Genomic DNA, 27,510 nt, shown 5'->3' with positions numbered 1-27,510 from the left:
CTGCCTCCTCGAGCTGCGTCCTCGAGCTGCTTCATTCATAATGAATGAAACCAACTTTATGTACACGGTGACATTAACCAGGAGGATTTTCTGCGGAAATGATTTTCTGGTGCAGAACAATTCACCGCAGGATGAGACGAAGCTCATTTAACTATAATTTTAGTCAGTCAAACACTCTTTGACGCTCTGACACAGAAACACTCTCTCATTCTCTTCATCCGCATCAACAGGATAGTTTCAGATACAGCGTCTTAGAAGATTATAATTACATATTGTTTGTCTACTTCACCTGGATTGAATAAACTGATTTTCATTGTCTATATATCTGCCGATTGTTTCCTCGATTACAATTTTTTTTCCTAACAACAGTCCAAAACCTTAAAAATTCAGTTTTTCCAATGACTTTATCTATTAATAAATTATCAAAATAGTTCCCAAAATAGTTATTTTTATTGTAGATTGACTCATGAATTAATCGTCTAAGTTCTGGCTCTTTTTCTGCAACTGATTAAAAAAAACAAAGAGGTAAATTGTGGTTTACCATAAATTGACCAGTTGAATACAAACAAATTAACCACCAAAACCCTTTCTTTTGCTTAGGTGGCCATTATTATCCCGTTTCGACATAGGGAACACCACCTGAAATACTGGCTCCACTACCTCCACCCCATCCTCAGGCGGCAGAAGATTGACTACGGCATCTACATCATCAACCAGGTGGGTCAGCTGGGAGGCCGAGTGCTGATTATGCAGCTGATATTTTCACTATGGATTAATCTGGGGATTAGCAGCCATCTCTTTATTAATGTCTCAGCTGGTGTGTGGTCAATCTAACATAAAGCTCGCGTGTGTATGACTAAAGAAAAAAACCAAAGGAAGGCTGGACTGGCTCAAGTTGGCACGAGCAGCTAGCCCAGAGGCGTTCATCACACATGCTCTCGTTCAAATTTTGTGTAGTCAGCTCAACAGCTTTCAGCAAACGCAGGCAAGGTGATGTCGGCTCTCTCTCTCTCATTACAACTGAAGCTCAACGACGTCAACGCCCCCGACGCTGCTACACGCATGGGCACTCAATACAACACGTGTCTGAGTGAACTGATAAGCTCCTCCAGCGGCCGGCCAGCCAGGAGGAAAAAAAAAAAAAAGGAAAGTGATAATGTAAGCAGCCTGAGAATTTGAGCCTGCTGCTCAGCCTGTAAATGATTCATTATTTAGTCTATAGAACAGCAGTGAAAAATGACACATCACAATTCCCCTCTGCCCAGAGTGTTTTTATCCGACCAACAGTCCAAAAACCTAAAGGTATAAATGAAATAAAACAGAAAAGTAAAAAAAAAAAAAAGAAAAAAAAGAAGTGGAACTTTAATAAATGACATTACTGATAAATCGATTATCAGAATAATTGGCATTTGAAGTTGGATTTATCACGTCTCTCTCATTAAAAGTCAAAATCCTCAAGAAATCAAGATCCGACTCCTGTATGAGTGAGGATGCTAAGTAGGTCATGGGTAAAAAAACAAAAAACAAACAAACAAAAAAAAGTAATATTTGTTACTTGCACAGACCTCTGTTTCATGATAAACAGTGTTACAGGCCAAGTAACAAGCTGTAGGCATATCTTATTCCGAACTCAAATAAGAAGTAGACATGAACTAGTTCTGTCAGCTTATGTTAAGTTATAAGCTTTGTGAAGGAATAATGAGAACACTGAGGCCATCGTCAGGTATTCATTAATACGGTGGGAAAAAGTCTATTACTACACGACGAAACTGAACAAGTCGATTTGCAGGTATTTAAACCCCTGACAGCTGCTGTGCCTCCTCTCCCGTTCCCTAGCTGCTCTTCGTTGATTGTTTTTCAGTGTCTCTTCTTCTGATCAAAAAAAAAAAAAAAAAAAAAAATCAGCAGTGTAAATCATCACATCAATATATTTACTCCGTTCAGCAGCAGCACCAAGAGCTTGGTATTCAGTGTTGGAGAGTGTGCGAGTCTTCCACACTGCGTTAGGTGAGAGTTCTTCTTCTTCTACATTATGGGTAATGAGCTCTCCTCTCTGCCCTCTCTCTCCCCCGTGGGCCTTGCGCAACACCTTAATCACTCCCCCTGTGGAACAGACCTTTGGTTCCACCTGCCCTGCTGTGCTCCGCTCTTGATATGGTGATGTTCCAGTGTCTTACTCTCTTGCTCTCTCCCTCACACTTATACACACACACACACACACACACACACACACACAAACACACGTCTCTGAATCTTTCTTATCTCAAATATAAGGCTGTTAGCGAGGTTAAGGGTGTGTTGAGCTGTTAGAGTCGTCGCAGCATCCTGAGCAGTTTTGAACCCAACCATCGCTTTTCTTTTCATTTATTTTAAGAACAGGATTTTGATCACTTCTTATTGAACTTTCCATCGCTTCTGCAAAACTGTAAATAATGATATTTTATCCTCAGTTTCATCTTGAGGCAGTGTAGCTTACTAAGAGGTCTCGCACCAATCAATGTATTGTTAATCTGACTTATACTGTAACTGGAGTTACACTCATCTACTTTCTGTTTTCCACTTTTCCATGATTGGAACTGTGGAGGGTTTACAACAGTGACAGTGACATGAATAGTAAAAATGATAGTAGCAAAACAGTTAATTTAGTGTTCGTCAAAACAAAATTACAAAGTTAAAGAACAAAATTTAAAAAACAATGCAGTGCAACAACTGATTATAATCAGTCAAATTACAGCACAGAGAATGAGACGGAATAAAATACCCAACAATAAAATAAGATACAAACTGTTAAATACACAAATAAAACGTATTGAAACTGGAAAAATAAAACTTTAACTTTAACATGGGCTTATTAAATAAAATGGTTTTGTGAATTGATTTACAAAAGGCTGCTTTCTGAAGACTAAATATGTTCTCTCTTACATTAAAAGAATGAAAATGATTTACAACATGGTAGCTTGTTAATCCGTGTACCAGGTTTAGCCAAAAAGCATCAACCATGGAGCAGAAATATGATTTCACAGTTGACAGCGTAGAGCCCGAGTTTCACCCGCACTTCAAACAGACACTCATCCACTGCCTGCCTGTAATTATCTGCAAAACTATCAGATTTTACCTCACTCTATGATTCAGAAGTTCAGGGAGGGCTTTGTTTGAAGTGGAAATTACTGGAAAAAGATTTGAACTTGTTGAGATGCTGTACCTGACTTGTGCAGTCAGCTATGCAGTTGATTTGTGTAGTGGGGTTAATTCCTGCCTCTTGTTTTTGAATTTGTTTTAAACTCATTAAAAGATTTACCAGTATTTCTGCTACCATTGGCTGTGATGTGAACTTCACCTCCGCTATGTGTAGCAATGACTGCCGAGTTAGTCCCTTTTTATAACTGTTCCAAAAAGAACTGGCTCATCAGAAGCTGCTCAAGGGGAAAACACTTGTTTATTTCTTCTCATTTTTTGATTGAAATTTAAATTTGATAATACTATGTGCAGTGTGTAAAACAAGTGCTTGAACATAACTGTTCTTCCGTTCTTATTCTGTGATCTTTGCATTTTGTCAGGAAACCTCTCTGAATTAGAGGTGAGAACATGTGAGGACTTAGGTTTCCAGACAAGCAGACAGGAAGTCCCAAAAACACACAGTGAAGCAGGCAGGCACACGGACAGACAGGCAGATCAGGAGAAACTGAATCAAAGTGACAGAGATGGGGTTCTGACGACAAGAAGTCCTGATGTCTCTGACACGATGGGCAATTAAACCTTTACACCCGCCGCCACTTTCCGAGAGCGCTTTTTTTTTCTTTTTTTTTATCGTTCTCACTCGAGTGTTAAATGAGCGGAAGTCTGCAACCTTTTAACACACAGCCACTGGAGGGGGGTCGAGGTGAGGCAAGAGGAGAGGAGAGGAGGTGATGTGAGGGGGGGTGAGCGGTGATAATTTTCCCCCTCCAGTCTCATCCTGTCATGTCAAAGCATGAGTCAAAACAGGCGTTTTATGGAAAGAAGAGCGCCTTGGAGATTTAAAAACAAGTGCCCTAGATACACCTGCACTGCATTTCAGACACATGCATGCAAGGACACACACACACGCATGAACACTCACAACATTATATATAAGTGAAATTCAGTGTTTCACACTCAGAGGTTACTATATTCTTGGGTATAGGAGTAGCGCTTTATTGACTTTCAGTGTAAAGATTACAGGTCAATACTGTATGTATTGGAAACCTGATACAATAAGAGTCAGCAATACAGCTACACCCATACGCCCATACACAACCAAGGATGGAGGCAAGTCCACACTAAACCCCAGCGTGTGACTGAAATCAAAGAAACTCTATATTGTAAAGCACCAAGTCAACTGAAGGAAAAGACTTTGATTATTGTGTTGCTGTAAACTGTAACTGTTTTCAAACAGTGTGTTACTTAGTTAGTTATGTAAGTATGTAAGAGTTAAGTTTTACTAAAGTGAGCATTGAGATTCATATCTGTGATAAAATACTGTAGAGCTTCATTTACAAGCTTTTCTGGGATCTTTGAACATATCCCCTTATAACTCTTTATCTCAGGTGTCATCATGTGACCTTTGTATATAACTTTTGACTCTCTGGCCTTCTTGACCTTAATACTTGAACAGAACCAGGGATCTATTCAATCTGACATTATCAGATTTTTCTTATTTATCCTTATCTTATCAATATCTGCCTAATTGTGCAGTATTGTCTAATACTTTCTCTCTTTTTACCAAATAAAAACTATTGGAAGTCGCTGGAAAAATTTTCTACCACCAAAATAAAAATCACCCAAAAACATCTTTCAATCACATCATAAGGCTTTATCCCCCAGATTATGATCTCAGCCATCCAATTGTTGCCAGATAACGGTAAAATAAGTTGAAATACAATAACTTATAAAAGAGGGCACGGATCACAGGTCCTATCACAGTGTCAGAAGCCGCTTTTCATTCATTGTTAAAACCGGCCGAATTCATGTGGAGGTTACTTCAGGGTGAAGACTGGTTTGTCTGCTCGCTGCACCATCTTGCCGCTCTTGTTTTGCCACGACCGGACATTATTAAGCAGCTATCATCTCGCTTTGAAAAGTGGTGTAGCTGCTGGTGAGGTACGGTGAGTAGGCGTTACAGAGGGCTCATGCGCAAAGTGATATAGCAACCTTGCTGTTCTGCCCTGCTGCTCTGTGTCCTCTCCGCCTGCCGAGGACCGGGGCCAATGTTTGTTTGTTGGCCATCAGCTCATCGTGTAAACTGGAGAAAAGCCCAGAGGGAGAGGTAGAGAGAGCGACAGAACAAAAAGAAAAGCAGGTGAGGGGGGGGGGTTGGTGAAAGAAGAAGAGCCATCTGCTGTTATGATTTTTATAGGAGCTTAAGGTCGATCCAAGCTGGATATCAGTATTAATTTATACCATCTGATACTCTCTAAGGGAAGGCTATGAAGCAAGAGTCACATAATGTTCTGCCTTTTCTTGTTTCTCCCCAGACATCTGCAGTGGAGGTGGAAGTATTCAGATCCTTTACTTACCAACCAGAACAACCAGTACTAGTACCAGTACAGTACCAGTACAACATCAAAATACTTAATTACTTAAGTCGTGCTTCACAAATTTGTTTTCATTTTTGGGATATTTCTCTAATCTTAACGCTGTTGTGAAATATTAGATAATTACCTCTTTGGACCTCGAGCTGTGAATTAAATGAAACAATCTGAGAAGTTTTGAGGGGAAGTGTCTCCCTAATGGAACTGCTAATAGCTCATTAACATCGGAAAACATGGCAAGTGGCGCTAACACTGTTTTTTTTGTAAAGGATCAAAAGCCAAAAAGGTTGGGAGCAACTGGTTTATCATGTTATTTATTTATAATAATGTAAAGTAAATGTGCTGAAACCTTCAACCACTGGACCAATGATGGCCTAGGGTATATTTGATCCTCTCCCCTGTTGCTAAGTTGCTGCAAAAATACATGCCTCAGGCTGTAACTCTAAAGTTCTGAGGTGCTTCTAAGTCTTAATCTCTATTTTCACAGCATTTTAGCACCAGTAGAAAATCGAGAGGACAAAAAGGAAAGCAGGATAAAAATGCAGCGTGCTGACATCTGGTTTCAACACACACAACACTATACTAAGCTTCTGCCAGACGCCTTGCTCCACTAATCCACCAAGATATGACCCGCTACCTCCTCTCTCCTTCTGCTACCCCTTCAACCTCTCATACACACACACACACACACACACACACAGTCACTTCCCAGTAACTCCTCTGCATCTGTCCAGAGTCTCAGGTTGTGTTGTAGAGGAGGGAGAATCCAGTCGGCCTTCACGCTGTGTGTACCTCTTATTCATGTCAGCACTTCAGCTCCAGCGATGTCCAGCAGTGGCTGGACACCAAAGGATCAGGAGGGATTAAGCTCTGTGCGTTTCTGTCTGCATTTGTTTGGTGTTTATGGTGAAGGTCACACTCAGGCAAACCAGGCAGTTCATTGGTCTACGAACGTACGACTTGGTCTACAGCATGTGTGTGCGTCTGCGTGTGTGTGTGTGTGTGTGTGTGTGTGTGTGTGTGTGTGTGTGTGCGCGCGCGTGTGTGAGAGACAGACAGCGAAAACACTTCTTGAAATGCCGGCTCGCGCCTCTTCACTTCACTGGTCGACCTTTGTGTTTTTTGATGTCTTAGTTGTGTTTGCTGATGTGCGTTGCTGAGACCAGGCTCCTGTAATGTCAACAAACCAAAGCACTAAACAACGCCACAAATAGTGTGTCCAAACATTGTTAGTCACTGTCAAGAAACTAGGGAACAACTGAGATTTTTCAGGGCCGATACTGATAACAAGTTTCGGTAGTCAAGGAGACCGATAACCGATATTTGGAACTGAATATGCCAAGACAAAACTACAGCTGTGTAAGGACAGTCACCACTACGTCCAGGTGTTTCTATTATTTTGTCCACCCCATTTATATCAGTGAAAGAAGATAACAGAAACCCCTCTGTGTAATGTAACAGCTCCAAACGCTACATCAGACACAATGATAATCATTAACTGTCTAAAACAAAAAAAACTGAACATTATAACCTTCATGAAGGAGAATTTACTGCAGAACTGTTGTATCAGTCTACATAAGTTTTATATACGTGTTCCTAATAAACTGACAACTGAGTGTATATTAGTAATTATCAGGTGTGTGCACAGGCTGCAAAGAGCCTGACTGGAGTTAATTGGTTGATTTCGGTGCTGTTCTCACCTGTGAACTGATTCACCTGGCAACCTAAAGATGTTCTTTAATTTAATAGCTTTTGTTACCTGTCCAGTATCAGCCTGTCACAGTGTAGTAGCGAAATCATCGCTGCTTCAGTCGGGTTACTGCAGCTTTTCATTTTGGACACATGATCAATCACTCGTTTATATACAATGTTATTAGAGGTAGAATTCTGTACATTCATATCAAAATGTTTTTTTTTAATACATAGCTATATAATAAATTATTACCTAATCTACAACCACAGATTGCTTTTAAAAACATTTATTACAACCTTTAAAATGACAAAGGGGCAGCAAGATAGAAAAATATTGTAATTATATTGAAACTGTTTTTTTCATTATTAATAAAAACCCTGATGGTGTTAAATGATGGGAACCAATATATTATATCATATTTGTACAGTATATCATGAAATAGCAAGTGTATGTAGCATAACATTGATGTGTTTTACTGTCATGTATTACAGCACAACTTCTCACAAATATAAAATTAACATTTCAATAACTAATTTTGTTGCTTTTCAGTTACTGTTTGCTGAAAACAATTCATTTGGACGACACATGTTTGTAAAAAGAAAAAAACAGCACAAAATGCTCATATCATCATAATGTCGTTCTGGTGAAGGTAAATACTGAATTAACAATCTTGCAGAGGTGTTGTCAAATTGTGAAACATATAACATACAGACATTTCTAGACTTCCTGGTTTCCTGTTTAGTGGCACCAGCTAGAGTGAAGAAGCCTCTGGAGATTACTTGAGGAGCATAAGGACATCACACTACTGTGGGTCACAAGAGTATTGACCCTATAGTAAAAGCACTGTGTGTCTTTGTGAATATGGTAACGAGTTCGAGCTTGATATATAGGAAGAGTGTGATAGGAAAAGCCAGGCACCAGCCTAGAATATTCAATCCATACTATTCTTTATCTTTAGTTAGTATTAGCAATTTTTTATTCAGGTGATAGATGGAACAAAGCCTATTTAATTATAACATTCATTATTTTCTTATCTACTTGGAAAGGGTACAGGGCCGGTTGAGCTATTTAGACCTAAACCTCTTAGAATAAAGAAAAGGCTGTGCCAGACCTTTGCTTTTTTCTCTCCCTTTCAGTCTCCATTTCTCCCTCTTTCACTTTCAGCAGCACTCTACCTCATGCATGGTTAATGTACTTTCTATCCTTCTGTACTAGAAATTGAAAATGTTAAAAACAAAAAGAAGAAAATGAGGGACTTTTTGTGCAGTTGACCATGGAATAGGATATTGATCTGATGAGCAACAATCCAGTTTCCTTCCTCCTCCTTTGCCTCCTCCGCTGCGACTTTATGTTCTAGTGTTTGCTGGAGCCTTGGTACTGTTGTGTAGAGGAACTGTACATTAAAATAATGGTCTCATTCGCCCCATACCCTTAGACCCCACTGAGTCCCAGGTGCAAAGAGCTTGATGTGACTGCGCTCGGCCAAGCTGTGATGAATTATAGATTTAGCCGCAAACTCCTCCTCTCCTCTCCTCTCCTCTCCTCTCCTCTCCTCTCCTCTCCTCTCAAAGGTTACTACTTGCAGTCTCTAATTGCATGTTACTAGGTCTACTTATCCATTAACACCACCTACAGTGGATAATAGTGAGATAAAAACTGTAACCTTTTCAGTCCAAAACTCCTAAAATGGCTATTTTAAAGAAAAAAACAAACAAACAAACTTCTGCTGGGCAGACACTGTACAGACTGAGCCCAATTTAAAAAAAAAAAAAAAAAAAAAGAAACATTTCAGGTCAAATAGCTGTCAGATCAGATGTTGTTTGTTCCGTTTAAGGAAGGTTGCGGTGCCTGAACAATCTGTTATGAACTGTAATGAGCTTGTTTTATTATTACTGGAGTAGTAGTTTACATTTTATGGCTAAAACTGTAGTCTTCACTGGAGAACCGACCAACTATATGATGTCCATCTTCCAGTCAAATGTAGCTCTATATTTTCCATTTTATTTTTTTAAAAGTTGAATTTCAGAGTAATGCTTCTTTTCTCTATTTTTGTGAGCATTGTTGAGAACTTAGTTGTCTTGTTTGAATTGACATTTATTGGAGTTGTAACTGGGCAAAATCACCCTGGGTTTCCATGCTCACATTCAGTGTGAGCACCCATGTTGTGACCAGTCAAGTGATCTGTGAAGTGTGAGCACAGGAATCATATGTGCAGAGAGGCAGATTAAAAAGTGTAGTGTGAGTTAACACGAAGTACAGGATCAATACAAACACAGTTTAATGTAGATTCGCTCCATAAAATTGTTAGTTTTAATCACAAAGGTTAAACTATGTCCTCAACCCATACCACACCATACCACACCATGTCCTTGCACCATAAATTCATATAAGCCAGATTCAAAGTGCTGCATTTCAAAAACAAAAATGTGAGACTACAGTGGCACCACCAGCCTCCACCAAGGCTAGTATCAAACAACATACACCAGGCTTCAGAGAAAAAAATTCAAATCAAAGTAAATGATCTGCATCTGTCCCAAAATTGAATGGGTTCTTCCCTTCCCAAGTTCAGTGCAAATCAGCTCAGTACTTTTTGTGTAATCCTGCTGAGAAATAAACAGACATGGGTGAAAACATAACATCCTTGGCAGAGCCAAAAAATTAACTCAAACATCTCAAAATCAAATTTTTGCTCATTGGCCACAACAAAATTCATAATTCACTGGCAAAAACATTTACCATATAAAACTAGAGAAATCTGAATAATTTTTTTTTTCTTCTTTTCCAGGCATTTGAGACAAAGTTGGCAAATTTAAACACATCAAAATTGAACAACCGTTCCAATTTTTATCTGTGCCCCAGAATATTTCAGGGTTTGTTGAGCTTTGTCATGGAAGATTAACGCCCTTAAATCATCAGTTTGTACAAAATATAATCGGACTCACTTAATGCTTCTTCAAAAATCACACAGCTCACCTGCTTGCCTGTTTTCCTCCTGAATATTTTTCAACTTCAATGGCCAGAGGAGAAATCCCTATTAATATTTAGCAAGTGTTCCTTCTTCCAGAGGTCATTACTTGAAGTTTAAAACAAAAAGCAATAGCTTAAACTCGGTCAATTTAGCAACTGATCAACGACAATACTGATTAATGAACCATAGAAGACACACATGCATCATTTTAAAGAGCTGGTGCTTCTTGCATTAAAAATACAAAACATAAGCTGCCTGTTTCCTGCGGATAAATTGCACCGATATAATTTGAAGCATGGTGCAACGGTGAATTGACATTTCAGCATTTTAGTAATGCATAATTTAACGTGCCTTTCTTCTCTCAGCTTCCCTCTCAATCAAGCGCCCATTAAGGCCGAGCTGTTGAGATACCAGAAGACAGCGAGAGAAAAGACAAACATGGACGGACCTGTTCACACGTTATACTATTCCATAATACGGTGTGCCTGGCTATTTTACCTCTGAAATTTAGTCTCACTTTTATACACAGTCCAAGTCAACTTTAATGTCCCAAATGGGCAACAGGAGCTGCAGCAAGCATAAAAAATAAATACACAACGCTCCATGTGGACCCAAGAGTAAACAGTACAAGATGTACAAACAGAAAATTTGGAGGAACTCACTCAAATCAATATTTAGTATGTAGAACAGCTTTTCTGAGACAAGTTTGCATGTCATAAAAGTACACACATTGTACAATAAATGTAAACTTACACTATGATACACTACTGTCAACGGTAAACAATTTTAAACTCACATTCTCAAATATTAATTAAAAGCCTATAGTAATGATGGTGACATTGGCTCACAGAAGAAGACCATCAGATTTAAAAGATGCTGTGAGAGAATTTTGGCTCAATATTGTGTTTGACTTTTTCCAAAGCATTTTTTGTTTTAGTGATGACTGCACTACAATCTAACTCTGACATTATCTATCATCATGTTTGTGTGTATAACCGTCTTGGGGTATGAGTAATATCTCTTAACCTTAATAACGTCTTGTTGGGGCTTTTAGTCCCTCCTACTCTGTAATTACTCTCAGGGCCACGGTATTGTGATATTTGGACAGCGGCCCTTGACTATTCACAGTTTTCCTCTCATGCTGTCAGCCAGACAGACAAACCTGACGACCTTGCTATTCAGAGAGCTGAGAACAGCTGTAGGAAACCTTCTAACCACCTTGACAACTCACACTGAAGCTGTTTGGCTGCAACTCTGCTCTGTTTCCCTCCTGCACTCTGATTTGTGCTGAAAAGAGCAGAGAAATAAATCTTTTCTTTCCTTCGTGCTCAAGAAAGATTACAAGATTACAAGAGGAGATTAATTAGGAGTCTACTCCCCTGCTTTATTGGTGATTGAATAGATTTTAGTTTGCCTGTAGGTGGCTTTAGTTGGTTGAATATTGCTGATAATCAGCAGGAAATAAAATTGGTGCTGAAAGGCAATTGCAGATATTGCAAATATAAATTTAAAAAAATGGACTGTTAAACTTAACTGTTGACAGGCTCAGAGATGTCAGATTTCCTCGCAGTGTGCACCTTATTTTGAAGTTGTGGTGATTTGATGGGATGCTACAGTGGTGCAGTGCAGAAAGACGGTGCTGGCTTTGAACCCAAAGGCCATCTGGGGCCTTTCTGTGTGGAATTTGCATGTTGTCCAAGGACATGGAGGTTGGGTTAATTAGCTCCAAGTTGCCTGTAGTAGTCAGTGGTTGTATGTGTCAGCCCTGCAATAACTGGGAAACCATGGTGTAACCCACCTCTTGTCCAGTGTGTGATGAGAAAGGCTTCAGTCCCCTGCAACCATGGATGGATGGGTGGGTGGAGTTTTGGATAGTGTCATATGTGAATTTTATACTTGGTGTTACCACAAATTTTGCGAAACAAACAAGAGTGAATAAAATGGTGCTTTTGCTCAAGATTAAAATGACTGTGTTGTAAACTAAGTTCTGATTTGGTTATTTTTTCAGGATGCAAAACTAGAATAAAAAATGTGTCAAAATTTAGGGGTGAATTGGCAGCCAATTTTGATGCTCAGACTGAAAAAAGCTCTGCAATAAAAAAAATTATAAAAAAAGAAAAAAAAGACAGTTAAATATGATCCAAGAAGGTAGCTTTGAGTAATAGATCCACTGAAGGCTTATCAGATGCCAGAGCACTGCACAGGGGATTATATTTCTATGAGACAGGATTTTACAACTCTTGAAAGTTATCACAGCCATAATAATTTTTATACTCTGTTGGGAGGGTTGCAAGGTAAGCGGTACTTACCCCATTCACATGAAGTTGCTAATCTATCAGAAATATGCACTCGTATATGTTTGACTGGCTGGTGGAGCGTCTTGCCTGATGATGTTGCAGTATACGGTTGAGCCAGATTCAACTTTTTTGCAGATGATCTTCTGCTCTCTTTGTCTGAGCCGTCTGCTCCTGCACTCCTCACTGAGGTGTTAAGGTCTGTCTGAAAACAGATATTATTTGTTTTGTTGTGTCTTTAACAATAACATCCTGCATTAATCGGCCTCTGTCGCTGAGTATGTATTGTATAGAACAGCTCCATTTCCTGAGTGCAGGCCATCTCTGTAAAGGATTTAACCGATACTGTTATTGTCGAGGAGACATGAGTAGCAATATGATTTCATCTGGACACAGGAAATCAATTTTAATGTGGAGTATGAATGTAATAATAGCTAGACACAGTGTGGACATGCCACAGATGCTTATCTAAGATTGGTATCCTTAGATGGAGTGATAAAACTGAATAGATATAAACAGAGAAAACCTTTCAATGAGGGTTATGCTTTATATTTCTAAAGAGAGACACATTATAAACAACCAACATGTTTTTTAAACATTTGCAACCTGCACACCTCCCAGTGCATTTTATTATGAAGGCTAACATCCATTTTTAGTTATCTCTCTTTGTTTCATTCTGCCCTGCTTCTGTATTTCACCCTTTGAGAGTACTACTGGCAAGACAAAAAGAGGCTGCACTGAAGATAGGTTATAATAATGTCAGCAGTATTACAGATTATCTGTGGGGACAAGATCATTGTGCAGAACATACTGCAGTGAGGTTTAAAGCACAAAAGTGGAAAGGGAAAAAAATACTGTTAGTCATAATTGTTGAGAAAATTGGCTCAAATTGGTTCCCATTTATTGTCGTTTCTTCCTAATGGCTGCGGAGTGTGATTCCAAAGCAAGACGTGTATAAGTGAGACATCCTGTAACTTTCACTTATCTCTGTTATTATAGCAGCTCTTTGTTTTTTTCCCTTTTGTATCTAGACAAACCTTTGTCAGCACTGTCTGTTTTTGAGAGGAAGTGTGTGTGTGTGTGTGTGTGTGTGTGTGTGTGTGTGTGTGTGTGCGTGTGCGCGCGTGCATGCGTGTGCGCGCGTGCATGCGTGTGTTCACAAATGCATGTGTGATCCCAGTTCTGCAGCACATTAAGTTCTGCAAATCTTCAGCTTCAGCATGCCAGATGAGGCTTATAAGAACACAACTGAATCATGAGCAAGTGCAGTTTGTCCCATGATGCATTTTTACCAATAACATATGTGGAATATCATGAATACATTTATATTAGTCGGTAAAAATCTGCCACCTCTGTAAAGAAACATAGTTCATATCATATTACATACATATATTAAAGTAATGTGTGTTTATGGAGTGTGTTTTATTATGAAATGTTTTCTTTGATCATGTGATATAGCTCAACTAAACTCGACAATGTGATATTAATCATTATACACTGAGTTTGATACAGGAAGACTAATCTGCATATGAATATGTTTGAGCAGAAGGTAACCAGATTGATCAAGATGAGCTAAATGAAGAAGTTAAATATCTTTTTGTGCTGCATGAAAAAAAAAAGTTTTATCAAGGGCAGAGCTGTTTCCAGTGTTGATGATGGATGTTTATTTGGTCAGTAATATAACGATTGGCCTTGGAATGTAGTGTGATGGCAGGTGTTATACTGGGTTATGAGAACTGCGGACTGACCTTCAACTTGTTTATCTTTGCCTTTGTGTCAGCAGCCCAGCAGTCAGAGAATCTCTGTGAAATGAGAAAAGGTTTTCCACATCTTGATGAGGAAACCCAGGAGGGTATGAGCAGGGATAAACCACCATATTAAATCTGTGAGAAAAAAAAAGAAGTTATCTGTCAATAGCAGCTAACATATCTGTGAAAATAATACATATTGATTTGGCAAAATGGATCTGATATTGTTCTTCTCAAGGTCTCAGCGGGAGAAGCCTGTTGTACTCGGAGCTGTGGCACAGCGAAAGCTTCCTTTTGAAAAATTAAACAAAGGGAGGGTTTGTACCGTGAGTTGGGAGAGAAGAGAATGCTGTCAAGATATCTGACATGACCTTCACTCTGTGAGAGAAACCATTCTGTCTCTTCTTTTTCAGCTCTTCTGCCTCCTTTTCTCTCAGTGGTATGGTTCTGAATAGACAGAGTTGGAAGATTTAGAAAGGAAGACTGACTCTAAACAGAAAAAGAGAAATTGAGGAATGCCAAGTGAAGACAAAATTGTGTTTGTTCAAGATGGATGTGTGTTGTTTTTCTGCTTTGTGTTGGTGTGTGATTCAAATGTTAACTGAACCTTGGCAGGAGGTAGACGTTATGATAGCACTGATGTCACAATAGGGGAGAGTAGAGGAGTTTTATTTTGTGTTTCTTGACTTTCTATATGTGACTCGACTCTCCAATGCTACCAGTACTTGGGCAGATAACATCAGAAAAGAAGGGAGCGACAGGTCAAAAAATTAATATTGTGCTTGTTTACCTTTTCGATGGAGTCCGCAGAATCCTAGTTAGCAGCTTTGTAGGCTGGGAATGCTTTAAATAATGTTCTCATTGTAACCTCTAACTCGCACAAACCATTCAAAATTACACAATTGGTGTGAAAGACGGGTAATGCAGCAAACATACCTGAAAATAGAAAGTATGTGCTGCCGTAGGACAGAAAGATTAAACCCCAACCCCAAAATATATTAACGTCAAACCACATAAAACGAGATAAGATAAAATAGAATAAGATTTTTTTTAAATTAAATTGTATTTACCGTTTAGTGGTTGCAACAATTTAAGACTTTAGAATAACCTTCAAAACTTACTGGACATTTAGACCAAATCATCCCTACGTTACAGAACACAGCTGCGTTAGTGGGGATGTGCTGCTTCAGGTAGTGGAGAGACAATTCAATATAATCCAGTAGATCCTGACCATATTTTAGTAATGCATTTAATATCCCCTGTCTTAATATTTTTGGCAACGTCAGATTGAATGACCGAGGGGTACAACAACACTGACGTAATGTGAAAATAGGTAATACCATCAAATGGAACAGAGTTGCACTTTAACCTTTCCACTCCATTTCCATAGTAATGCTACTGCTTTACAACTCTATAATTCTCCATCTTCTAAATAACACTGGAGCTCTGAATGAATGGTGCTGCAGTAGAACAAAAAAATCTCCCCTTGTAAACCTTTGCGTTTAGCTTCACAGATTCTTCTCAGCGTTTCTCAGCAGGGGTTAACTATCAGTACACAGTTGTTAATACATGAATTAGAGCTTATGATATGTTATTGGCCACCCACAGGCTAGTAGAAGCTGGTTGGACCGAACCTGCGAGTGCGTATTTTCTATAAAAGTCAGTTTAGAAGACAACAACTGTTGTGATTCACACAGACGTGGCACAAAATATTGAGTCATTATTTTAAACTCAAGAAAAACTCTTGCTAAATATACAACATTCAGCTGTCTGGGATGCCAGCTGCCTGATGGTGACTCTGCCCTCCGGAAACACTTTGATTCACATCATGTCATTCTTTTCTGCTGCCTCATTCGTTATTTTCATGTATGAGGATTTCTTGTTGTGTATTACTGCTGATGTAAGCTACTGCTGACCTTCTGCCCTCACTGTGTCCGAAGGTGCAGAAGTGAGGTAAACACACATCCAGTAAAGATTAAAGGCAGCCACTGTTCTTCAAGGTTTCAAAAACGAAACTGTGAAAACAGTATTGGTTACAATAAATCAAATTCAGTGTTAGTGGTTCCAAACAGGAAAAAGTTACTATTGAATTAAGGTACTGTATGTAAGAAACACTTTAATCGCTTTTTCATTGCAACTTAAATAATGAGGCTTCCTCTGACTCTCTCAGTTACCTAACAGCCTTTGGACTGATTTCTATGTAACGGACTCGGACCAAATTTTCACATTGAACCTTTAACTAGAGTTCAACCAAAGGTAAAAAAGTGAATTAATAGACTTGCTGTTAAATTAATTGCACCGTCCTTTATGCCAGGAGAAGTGTTCACAGACTAATCGACTAGTTAGTCTCTTACTGAATCCACAGGCTGTGCAAGAATCCCTGTCCTCAACTCCTGCAGAATAAAATTGCATTGCAGTTGCATAGAAATGTGCTTCCCTTTTCATTACATGTATTTCATTTCTGTACTTTGCCGGAGGGATTCATCATGTTTGTCACAAAACACACACACACACACACACACACACACACACACACACACACACACACACACACACACACACAATATGCTTAGGTACGTACACGCACTGGAGAGGCCATTTTTGACATTTGACACGTTAATGGGCAATACACGGAGTGGAAGTGTGACAGGGCTAATTAAATCAGACCTCACTGACATCATTTCATTCACCTGCTAGCGCACAAGAGGCGTGCTGCAGACTGAGAGGCAATGTTCCCTGAGACATCCACATTAACGAAGAAAATACATCTTTAAGCATAAGAATTTCTTTTGTGTTTGTGTGTGAGTGTGGATTTGTAAGAGGGTGTTGTATTTCAGCAACTTGCAGCAATGTGAGACGGTTTGTCTGTTGCTAAGGAAGCAGGCATTCATCCCTGACTTAGTGTGTGACAGGTTATTGTATCTCTGTCTAGCCTTACATTCTGCTCTGTGTGTGTGTGTGTGTGTGTGTGTGTGTGGGAGGGAGGGAGGGAGGGAGGGAGGGAGGGAGGGAGGGAGGGGAGGCAGTTCAGGGTATCATGGCTGTTGTCCCTCACCACCCGCATGATGCCATTTTTGCCACTGATAGGTTCATATTGTTATTATAAGTGCCTGACAACATTATGGATAGGATTTACAGAGACAGACCTTTTTGTTAAAGAATAGGATCTTTGTTAAAACAGAAACTTTTTATGGCTCTGTTCAAAGCCACCAGACTCCACTGACAAAAACGGTCATTTTAACCACCGGTCCACCGCTGCCTTGATTGGTTTGTTTGTTTATGTTGTGTGGTCCATTTATGTGAGTAAAGGATTTGGAATTATTCTGCCACGACTGAAAGTCACACAATAATACGTTATAATGCGTTATCCTTTTAAACGTTGCATTATCCCGCAGAAATAATCAGCATTCTCAGCACTAGTGCCGTGTCTGCACAATTTTTAAGCCATTGTCAAGCCAAAATAATAGATTTGTCTCTCACCTGGTATTAACACTGTGGTCAGCACAACTAGTGGGTCACATAGGTCCTTTGTGCTGATTACCACTGGGAAAACCTGCGCTTACAATAACTATAACATACCTCCCTGTCACTGGCATTAATGTGAAAACGCCTACCAGTCTCCGGCTGTATAATTCATTCCATTCGTCATGTAAGAATTGTTAAAAAATTGAAGTTACAGAAATAAATTAAGTATTTTCTGTAGTTCAGGCAGACAGGAACATTTTCAATCCAATCCAAATATGTGAAAGGGTCGGACCTATCAAACAGTTCTTTTAAACATTTCAGTGAGCGGTCGGTCGGTTATGGAGACTAATCCAATTTGATTTGATAAGACAAGCAGAGGGGCCCAGTGGAGCCACTGAGGATACCCTGTTTTCCAGGGAATAACAGTTTTCCACAAAGTTTAACTTTCCACTTCATGGTGTCGTGTCTTTAAGGCCTCGATATACTGATTTAAAGTCCACGCGGATGTAGATCTTGTGCTGTACACAGACGTCTGCAAGGACATCAGATGATCTATGTCACATGGCTCCTTGTGGCTACACAGAGACGGAAAGTATAATTTAGTTCATACTCCTGAAGTCTGGAGTGTCGACATTCGCAATTTATCAAGCAGGGGCGCTTGTGCAGACCTCCTGTGGACTCGCAGAGAGGCTGCTGCCCGTGCTGTTTTCACCAGATGTCTTTCAGGAAATTTCCCATTAATTCATTGCAATATGGAAGCAACTGAAAATGTGTGTAAGAATATTAAAAATAATTATTCCAGGTAGGCAGAACATTTAGGCAACTAAATTTAAAAACAAAATCTAGAAATTTTAAGGTATCAAAAAGTGAAGGAAGTCAAGTCAGTTTATGTAGTGTTGAGCAAATAGCTTCTACAAAGAAGTTAAGAATACAATCGGATTCAATCAGTCATAAATAAATATATTTGAAATGCGGAAAGTAAATGTGGATGAGTTTAAAAGTACAATTATTGCAGAGAAAACTGAATAAAGAAACACAGAAGACAGTGTTCTCTCTGAATCCTTGGAAATACTTCACAGGCTCTGGAGCCTACATTATACCAGCACACACTGGGTGAGAGACATACTGGGTGTACAGGTCATCAGTCTGTCTCATTTTATTCTTTAATCCTCTCACTGAATTTCCAGTTCAGGGTCTTGTTCAGCATAATTGTCTGTCTCAAGCACTGCTACCAGCACTGAGATCAAATATTAAAGCTTTTAGATGAGACATCACTTAATTACAATCTCATTTTCTTTTCAGAAATATGTATGTATGACGATTAGAATTTAAATAATTGCGCCGGTCATTCATTATATTCACATTAAATATTAAATTATGAAGAAATATTCAACATGAGATAATCATAACAGAGTAGCAGCTCTTTTCTTTTTAAATGTTTTTTCATCCTCCAGAGAAAATGTATTTTTCCACAATCACTAAAAGGTGAGTTTGTTACAGACTCAATACATCATTAACTTCAGAGATGCTTTTGCACAGGCAAGATAAAGGGTTACTTGGTCTTCAAATAGATCTCAGTGACATATTATTGTCTAGACATGTACAGTACATGAATGATTCAGCTGTTTGGAAGAAAAACTTTTCATCATTTCAGTGGTTGCATAAAAGATAAACAGCGTTCAAACTAATGCTTATACACGCCAAGCTACAGCTTAGCACACCCTGAAAAATAAAAAAGCTTAAATTCCTCAGATTACCTTTTTAAACCATTGACAGTAACTTCTTAGCCCATAATATTTTAAATAATGTGTGAGGAGAAAAAGTCATAGAGTGGTAAAAATTGAGATCAGTCAGAAACATTAAAGTTAATGTAAGATAAAGACTGCTTCATGTCGGCTAACACTATTCCCATTTCCCTGAGCTGTCACTGCCACGTACACTATACATTCCTCTGAAAGATCTTAATTTGTGATAAATATGCACTAGAGAGGGAGGTCACAGGCTGTGTTAGTCTGCTCAGTGGGATATTGGCATTTTCCTCCACCATTCCTCTATTTTTTTTATCCTCATCATATGTATGCCCTTTCAAACGTTGCAGAATGGAGGGCAGCTTCTGTTGGGGTTTAATTATAAACTGACCTGGGGTCACATCATATCACAGAGGGTCCTCGCATGTAATTCAGGGATTTTAGACCAATGATGCCCTGTTGCCGGGTTACTGTAGGCAGACAGATGATGAAGCAAAGCAGCACAACAAAAAGGAAAAATGACAGTAGCATGCAATTCATAAAGATGGCTTTGATTCGGGCCAATGTAACAAATGTGACACTGTGTTGTGGAGTATTTTGGTTTCAAACCTGTGCCCAATATTGAAATCCATAGACTTTCTAAGAGAAGGTTCTACTACAAAGATGAACTAATTCACTCTAATCCTCTTATGATCAAACCAATTCTGATCCTCTAAATCCAAAACAAAGATATTAAATGAAATCCATTATAATCCACTGTAGCAAACTTTCTGCAAAGGAAACATCAGTGTCAGGTTTAAAAGGGGTTTTAACTCAGTTTTGATTGAATTTCTACTGGAGGTTGGTTTTCATTATAATTCCATGGTTAAAGCTAATTGGATTTTTAATTAGAAGTTTCAGAAGTGTCTGCAGCTATGAAACACCTTGTTACCTTAACTAACACTGTCTTTTACATTTCTGTTTAACTGGTCAACATAAATCAAACTGATCTCTTTGAATATCATAACCCGAGTCTGCAACAGATGGCAAGTGTACCTCACCAATGTGGGTCAAGTCTCTATCTGAATGTGTTTCTGGTGTTGTTATTATGCCGCTCTTATTCTCCATATGTTGGTTTTTAGCTTTGCACAGGTCCAAAATTTTAGACTCAATCCGCAACAGACTGTTGTAAAACCTACCTGAACTAATCACATATAGATTAACGTTCAAAAGAGAGAGACCTGAGACAGCCAGACCTGAGGATGATTAGATCTGATCCAAAAATGTTGTCAACACGAACAGACCATAACACAGAAACAACACAAACATTGGCAGCAGCACGATGTTCTATCAATTAATTTGACCAGTAAAATCATGCTGATGATGGTTTATAGCTGAAACGCATTCGTTGTTTTTTCCCCATTAAACAAGAAGATAAACAAGGTAATGACAATAATGAAAACTTGAAAGGTTCTCCAAACACACTATTTTCTGCTGCAGTGATTTTGATATTTGGTATTCAGTAGACCTGAGAGGAGTGAAACCTTGTCCTTGACCTCGAGGCAAGTCTCGGTTCCTCAGAAAGGAGCGGACCCGTGAAGACTTCTATTCCATAGGTAGCTGTTTAAACCTTTACTTTTGTGACGACCTCAAATGACTGTTCACTAAAGTTCAGCCTCTGTTGTTACGGTTGCTATGCTTGTCAAATGACAATGACTATGTTTGTAGTTTACAATGAAGGTGGCAGATTTTCCATCAAAACTCATGGTCATTTTTGAACAATGGGTCAGCGATTTCACACTGAAGTAAACAGAATTAGTGTATTAGTGTAGAAAGTGTATTCACATTGCTGTGGAACAACAGCTGTTGACCACAGTGAAAGACGGATGAAAAAACTAATCACTTGTGTTTCTGGGTTTCCAGAACTGTACAATCAAAAATTGGCTTCATATCAAGGTGATGTTTGCCTTGACTAAGCATGCAGATGCCGCTACCGGGCTTATTACAAAACGCTGTTTGAGTCTCTGAATTTTAACGATCTACTGCTAGCTGTATCAGCATTTGTTGCTAAGACGGAGCTGTTATTTACAACGTAAATACTGCACCGACCAATCCTACTGTCAGCTGAAACGGCAACTGTCACCAGCAGATTTTATCAACTTTAATTAGCTAGAATTAGCTGAAAGCTCAGAAGGTTTCCAGCTGATTGAATTTACTGTAAAAATTTGTTCATAATGGCTTCATGCATGATATCATGCTACATCTAATAACCAAGGCAGAACATAAGCATCCTCTTCATTAGATGATCCCTGTAGAAGACATGGAAGTAAGGAGCAGCGTTCTTGTCTTGTAGGGTACAGCTAGTTAGCCCCACAGTAAAGTATTACTCTGTTTTTCAAGTTAAAGTCTTGCATGAGAAAACATTGGGGAATAAGGCCACTGAGGCTTTTGACAAATGTAGTGCTATCTCAAGTTCAGCTGGGGTTGCTGAAACACAAACTTCTCCAAACCTGATAAAAAGCAAAAGCTGCTCTCGTTAGTCCAAACTCTGATATAGCAGCATCTGTTTCACCCATGTTCCAGTGCCAGATGAGATGTTTAGTAATGTAACCTGTTCGCTAATGATGTGCTCCCTGGCTTTGAAAGTAATGCTCAGTTTCTATTATAATTCCTAAGCTAGTGAGCTGGTCATACTAACAACATAAGGGCAGGTAAACGTTAAAGCTGTTGTGTTTTTCATTTTCATTTGAATTCACTGTGAAATGTTATCGGTCTGGGATTTCTTTGGCCTTGAATGAGTATAATTTCCTCTATGCACATTTTTGAACATATTGGGACGAGAGCAGGCAGATGGTTGCAAACTAATTTCTCATGACATCCTGATCATATTCCAAGACTCCTACCCTACTGGGACCAGTGCTCTAATTCCCTACATCGAGCTTAATAACACGAGCTTCCTCAACAACCACTTACCAGGTGTAAAACTGGCGGGAAAACATGGGGGCGATTGACCTTAATGACATGCTTGTGAATTATTAATTGAATCACATTTGGTGCATTTACATATCAAACTGCAAAGCACAGGAATGTATAGCTGACAGTAGGGCAACGAGAAGCGAGAAGTGAAATTCCTATTTTTCAATCAGAGCTTGTTTTTTGTATTGATTACCCTCAAAATTAAATTCCAAACCAGCTTTCTCAGTCGTGTTCCATTTTATGCTTCCCTGCTGGGTGCTAACAATAAAATATTAAAGCTCTGTTTGTGCTGAATATTGTGATACTGTACACAGCATGAGAATCTTCTGCCTCTCTCTTGTCAGTGCTATAAGACAGGAAATTTGGACCAGGTTTTCAAAGTCTACTACCGACGGGGAGTAGTGACATTTATCTTGAAATAACCTTTAGTCAAATGGCCTTCAGTATCTCACAGCGGTGGTTCAGTCCTATTTGGCTTATCATATAGAGAGCGTATAATGAGAACAGCAGATAGACGGAGGCTTAAGGAGGCACCTTTTTATAAAAAAAAATAATAAAAAAACCCCACAAAGCATCAGTGGCATTGAAGCTGCTCTCTGTTTATAACAAAGGGAAAACAGGCTGGTGCAAGAATAAAGGCTAGTTACTAAGAATAACCAAATTAAATAAAACATTTTCTATAAATGTTAGTTTATTTTTCAGAGGCTTTGGAGCATTTGGATTCCAAGAGTGTTCACTTGAGTTGGTCACTCAGAGAACTGCTATTGTTTCTCAGACACCTGTTCAAACTAGACATTAGTGTTTTTGCTATGTTATTAATCCAAGACCCTGTGTGTCTTAGTTAGCAAGATATCCCAAAAAGGTTGATTCCAAATTCCAGTGAAAAATCTTTTAATGTTAAAATATTGGGCAAGGTTGGTCAGACGGTCCACCACTCTGCTCCAAACTTTCAAATGGATGGAAGTATATAATTTGGTACAGACGTTCATAGTCCCCAGAAGATGAGTCCTACTGACCTAATGGTGGTGATTCCCTCACTTGCTCTCTAGCGCCACCATGTGTTTGAAATTTTTGGTTTCTAGTAAAATTGTCTTGACAACTATTGGAGAAATTGCAATGAAGTTTGATGCAACCTCAGGATGAATTGCAACAACTTTAATCTAAACTCATAGCCTGGTCAATTTGTCCAGTATTTTGTTTTATGGTATATTTTCAGTCCTGTTTTGTCTGTTCGTTGGCAAAACGTGGTGGAAAGATTACAGATTGCTGTGTGTATTCAAATCGAGCAATCGAAGGCTTTCCAGCTATAAATCACTTTCCAATCCAATTTCTTTGGAGACATTACAGAGCTAAAGATCCATGCATATCATTTGGACCTTATATATTCGTATTTGTTGTAGCATTATGTAAACCATTTCTCAAAACACTGATTTTCTGACATTTCCAACAAAATTTTTGATGTTTTATGACAGGCAGTTTGGAAAATTTTTGCTATTTTCCCATGAATTTCACTTATCTCTAATTTGGTCCTTGTATCACTGCTTGTATTTAACTATGTGTATTCTTAGACACAAGCTCAATGTTCAGATTAAAAAATTTGAAATTTACTATTTAAAAATAATCAGCTGTGCTCCCCGAATGCTTTCCACATCAGTCATTCATTTTTCCTTCCCTGCCTCCATTGTGCATTATTTATTTTCCTCTTGAGTCCCCGCCTACCTACAGCTGAGCTTTTTGTTCTCCCCTGCATGGATAACATTTGCTTCCACCACGGTCTCCTCCACTGGGTTGGTAAACTGGTGCTGACAGCTGGAGTTCAAACTCCAACCGAGGCACTTGCCTGAGCAATCCTCCAGGAGCGCTTCAGCAGCCAAATGTAACCGCCAGCCGAAACAATTCCATCATCTCACGAGGAGTCGTAGCTGAAATACAAAACCTTACAGTACAGTAAGTCGTTGCGGCGCTCTCCTCAAACGAATCGGATCAGAAGGGGGGCACTCCCTTTGGAGCAGCGGCGCGTCAATTCCAAGACAGAAGAGATGTGCCGGCCTGTCAGGGACTGAAATACGCCCACCCCTGCTCGTGTGCAGTATGGAGCGGCTGTACGAAGTGGTTTACGGTTCAGCGGACATATTTGAGATTAAACACTCCAGTGGGTTGATTATCTTTCCATGAGTGAAGGTGAAGCTCACACAGCAACCTACGCTGCTGCCAACAGGCTGGATGACTTTCCCTGTGCCTTATTCCATCTACACGGGGGCGGACACAGTGACATACACACCTGCACAATTTTACGCAGTGCAAGACAATAGCCCTGCATTAATTAGTTTTTGTTGAGACAGTGGCAGTGAGGTGTTAATTGACCTTGGTAGCTTATTGGATTGAACGCCTTTGTTCCTTGTTCATGTTTCTCTTTTTTTTTTTCTTGTCTCTCATGGCGATGACCAAACAAGGGCACAATTAATACACTTATTTTTATGTAAGACCAGAAGAAAAATACACAAGGGGCGTTATTGCAGGCCTTTAATATGGAGATACCTCATGGGATTTAAATTTATTTTGTCAATAAAATAACAATGATGTTACTCCCTTTTTTAGGTTAAGCTTCTAACACAGCAGCGTGTCTTTCATAATAGCATTTAGTCTCCAAATACTCAGAAAAGGCTGTGTCATAATGCCATTTGTCATTGTGCTGCATAGGTCCTGTGAGTGTCTTTCCGTCAGAACATAATGTGTCTCTGCTGCATTTAAGGCTTAAATTATCAGTGTGTCATGATGGACTTTGTAATCAAGCCTTAGCGCTCCAGCATGAACCAAATGAAATTGTAGAGCAATTTGTTCCTATGTAATTATGATAATAATAATAATGATAGTAGCTTAGATTTTTATAGGGCCTTTCAAGGTACCCAAGTTGGCTGTACAGAGAAAGAAACACAAAGTAAATAAGTAAAACAGATAAATGAAAACAAGACGAGACAGAATGAGGATGGCAATGATTGGAGGAGATTGGAGCAGTTTTTTGAAAGTGCCCAGAGACGAGGCTGTGCGAATCTCTTCCGGGAGAGAGCTCCAGAGGGTGGGGGCTGCCACACTGAATGCTCTGTCACCAAAAGATCGCAGGCTGGTGTAGGGGGTGGAGAGCAGACCAGTGTCCGAGGACCGTAGGTTCCGGGGCGGGGTATAGGGGCGGAGGAGGTCAGACAGATACTGGGGGGCGAGACCATGGAGGGGTTTGTACTGGATGCGGGCTTTGACCGGAAGCCAGTGAAGTTGGATGAGGGTGGGGGTAATGTGCTGCCAGGGCTTGGTGCGGCTGAGAACCCAAGCAGCTGAGTTCTGGACATACTGGAGCCAAGAGTGTGTGTTTACCTTTTAAAAACATGGAATTTAAGAAACTAAAGACTTTATCTATCAAGTACGAATCACATATGAACTGAGCAGCACGTCACTGAAAAAGTGAGAAGATGAAGAAAATGATGAGATGAGGTGATAGATATTGTGTGAATGTGATAATTGTATCAATTACAATGGGAAGACAAAGTAGGAAAAGTATATTGTGGACATTTTGCTTTTTTTGCTTTTTCTAAGGAAACAGAAAAAAATGGCTTGAGTCTGTTTGGGAAACTTTTATTCCCTTGCTTTAAGTGTATAGGATCAGACACTTAAGGTTACTGTCTAGGCAATTTTGCCATGATTTTAATAACTTATGACTTACATAATATAACACTGTCTGAAAAAGTTGCAGGAGGTGAAAGGTTTATTTAGCGACCATTGATTTCACTTTTCACATTTCATCAAGAACAAGTCTTTTCCAAAACCAGACGCTTGTCATTATTAGCATAGTTGGCATAAGTAGGTGACACCAATGAATACAACACCACTTCTAAATGTCATGATCACAGTATTTTTGAATATTACAGAATAATGTGATGTGTATCACTAATGCCTTTATAAATGTGGGTCAAAATGGTTATTTACTCTAAAAGAAAACAACAACAAAAAAAACAAGCCAAGTTTACCTAGAGGTGGACTTTAATGTAGAGACAGATAATCTTGTGACTATGCCTGGTATCTTGTTAAAATTTTCGTCAAATTATTCAACTAACCAAACATGAAGCTGTGCACCAATCACATTACAATAACAAGACAGATAGACAGCCAAGGTCCTCTTGGAAATAATGGCTTGTGGCAACAGCTACCAGTACATATGGATAATCTGCATAATGTATAATACTATAAACATAATAACATACCGACTCATTCATAACATAATGCTACATAACAGTATATGCAACACATTAGCTTGGCGGACATTTGAATTTGTGAAAAAGTATTTGTTTTTCAATCCATTTTAAACGGTCTGAATCAGTGCCAATGACTCGGTTTCTCATCACAGAAATTGTTGTCCCAGAACAAACTCTCCTCTTTCAGTCTCTGCATCACTAAACTGTCAGCTCTGGGTTTGAGTATATTTACTTTTAATCCTGTTTTATAGTGTTAAGTAACTGCTGGAGTGTGTTTTAACCTCGCTGATGTCTTTAAACCATCCAAACGTCTTTGAAGAATTGCGTTCCTCCCTCTGCTACCATCCTTGAACATCTGCCTTCCCGCATGAAAACATCTTTGAGAAAATGTGGTCAATATTCTGTGATCAGTAGGACTAAATGATCTTATGAACCTACCAATTAGTTTAACATCCACCGGTTATTTGCATTTCACAGCATGTGAAGTCTTATCTTTTCTCTCTCTCTCTCTCTCTCTCTCCCTCCCTCTCTCTCTCTCTCTCTCTCTTATCTCTCCTTGTTTGATCACATGCCAGTCACAAAAGTTGAAAGTCCATCATCTCCATCATTAAATCACCACTCTCTCAATTGGCAGATGATATAAGCTGATTATTTAAGGTGGAAAATAAAAATGCAGAAAATCTGTTACACCAACTGCTTCGCAAGTGTTTAAACTGTGGATGGTTTTTTGAAGTGAGAGTCTGCGTACTTATTAAGTGCACTAAGGTACTTCAAAGGCGGATGAGTGCAAATCAGTTTCTCCGTGTGTAAATACAAGATGTTGAGAGAGCGAGGGGATTATGGTAC

The 27,510-nt window shown here is 39.2% G+C and overlaps 1 protein-coding gene across 2 annotated transcripts in view; it reads left to right on the top strand.

The window, feature by feature from the left end:
- The window catches only part of b4galt2 (UDP-Gal:betaGlcNAc beta 1,4- galactosyltransferase, polypeptide 2), a 171,540-nt gene that overhangs the window by 83,773 nt on the left and 60,257 nt on the right, over nt 1-27,510 (top strand). For both annotated transcript variants that reach the window (XM_056392507.1, XM_056392508.1), the window contains exon 4: nt 601-717. In XM_056392507.1, the coding sequence (XP_056248482.1) occupies nt 601-717 (117 nt within the window). The remainder of the gene's footprint in view (nt 1-600; nt 718-27,510) is intronic.

Source organism: Seriola aureovittata, chromosome 12 (assembly GCF_021018895.1).
Source record: "Seriola aureovittata isolate HTS-2021-v1 ecotype China chromosome 12, ASM2101889v1, whole genome shotgun sequence".
Classification (NCBI taxonomy): domain Eukaryota; kingdom Metazoa; phylum Chordata; class Actinopteri; order Carangiformes; family Carangidae; genus Seriola; species Seriola aureovittata.
Note: the sequence above shows the minus strand (reverse complement) of the source record. Positions and strands in the feature narration are given on the sequence as shown.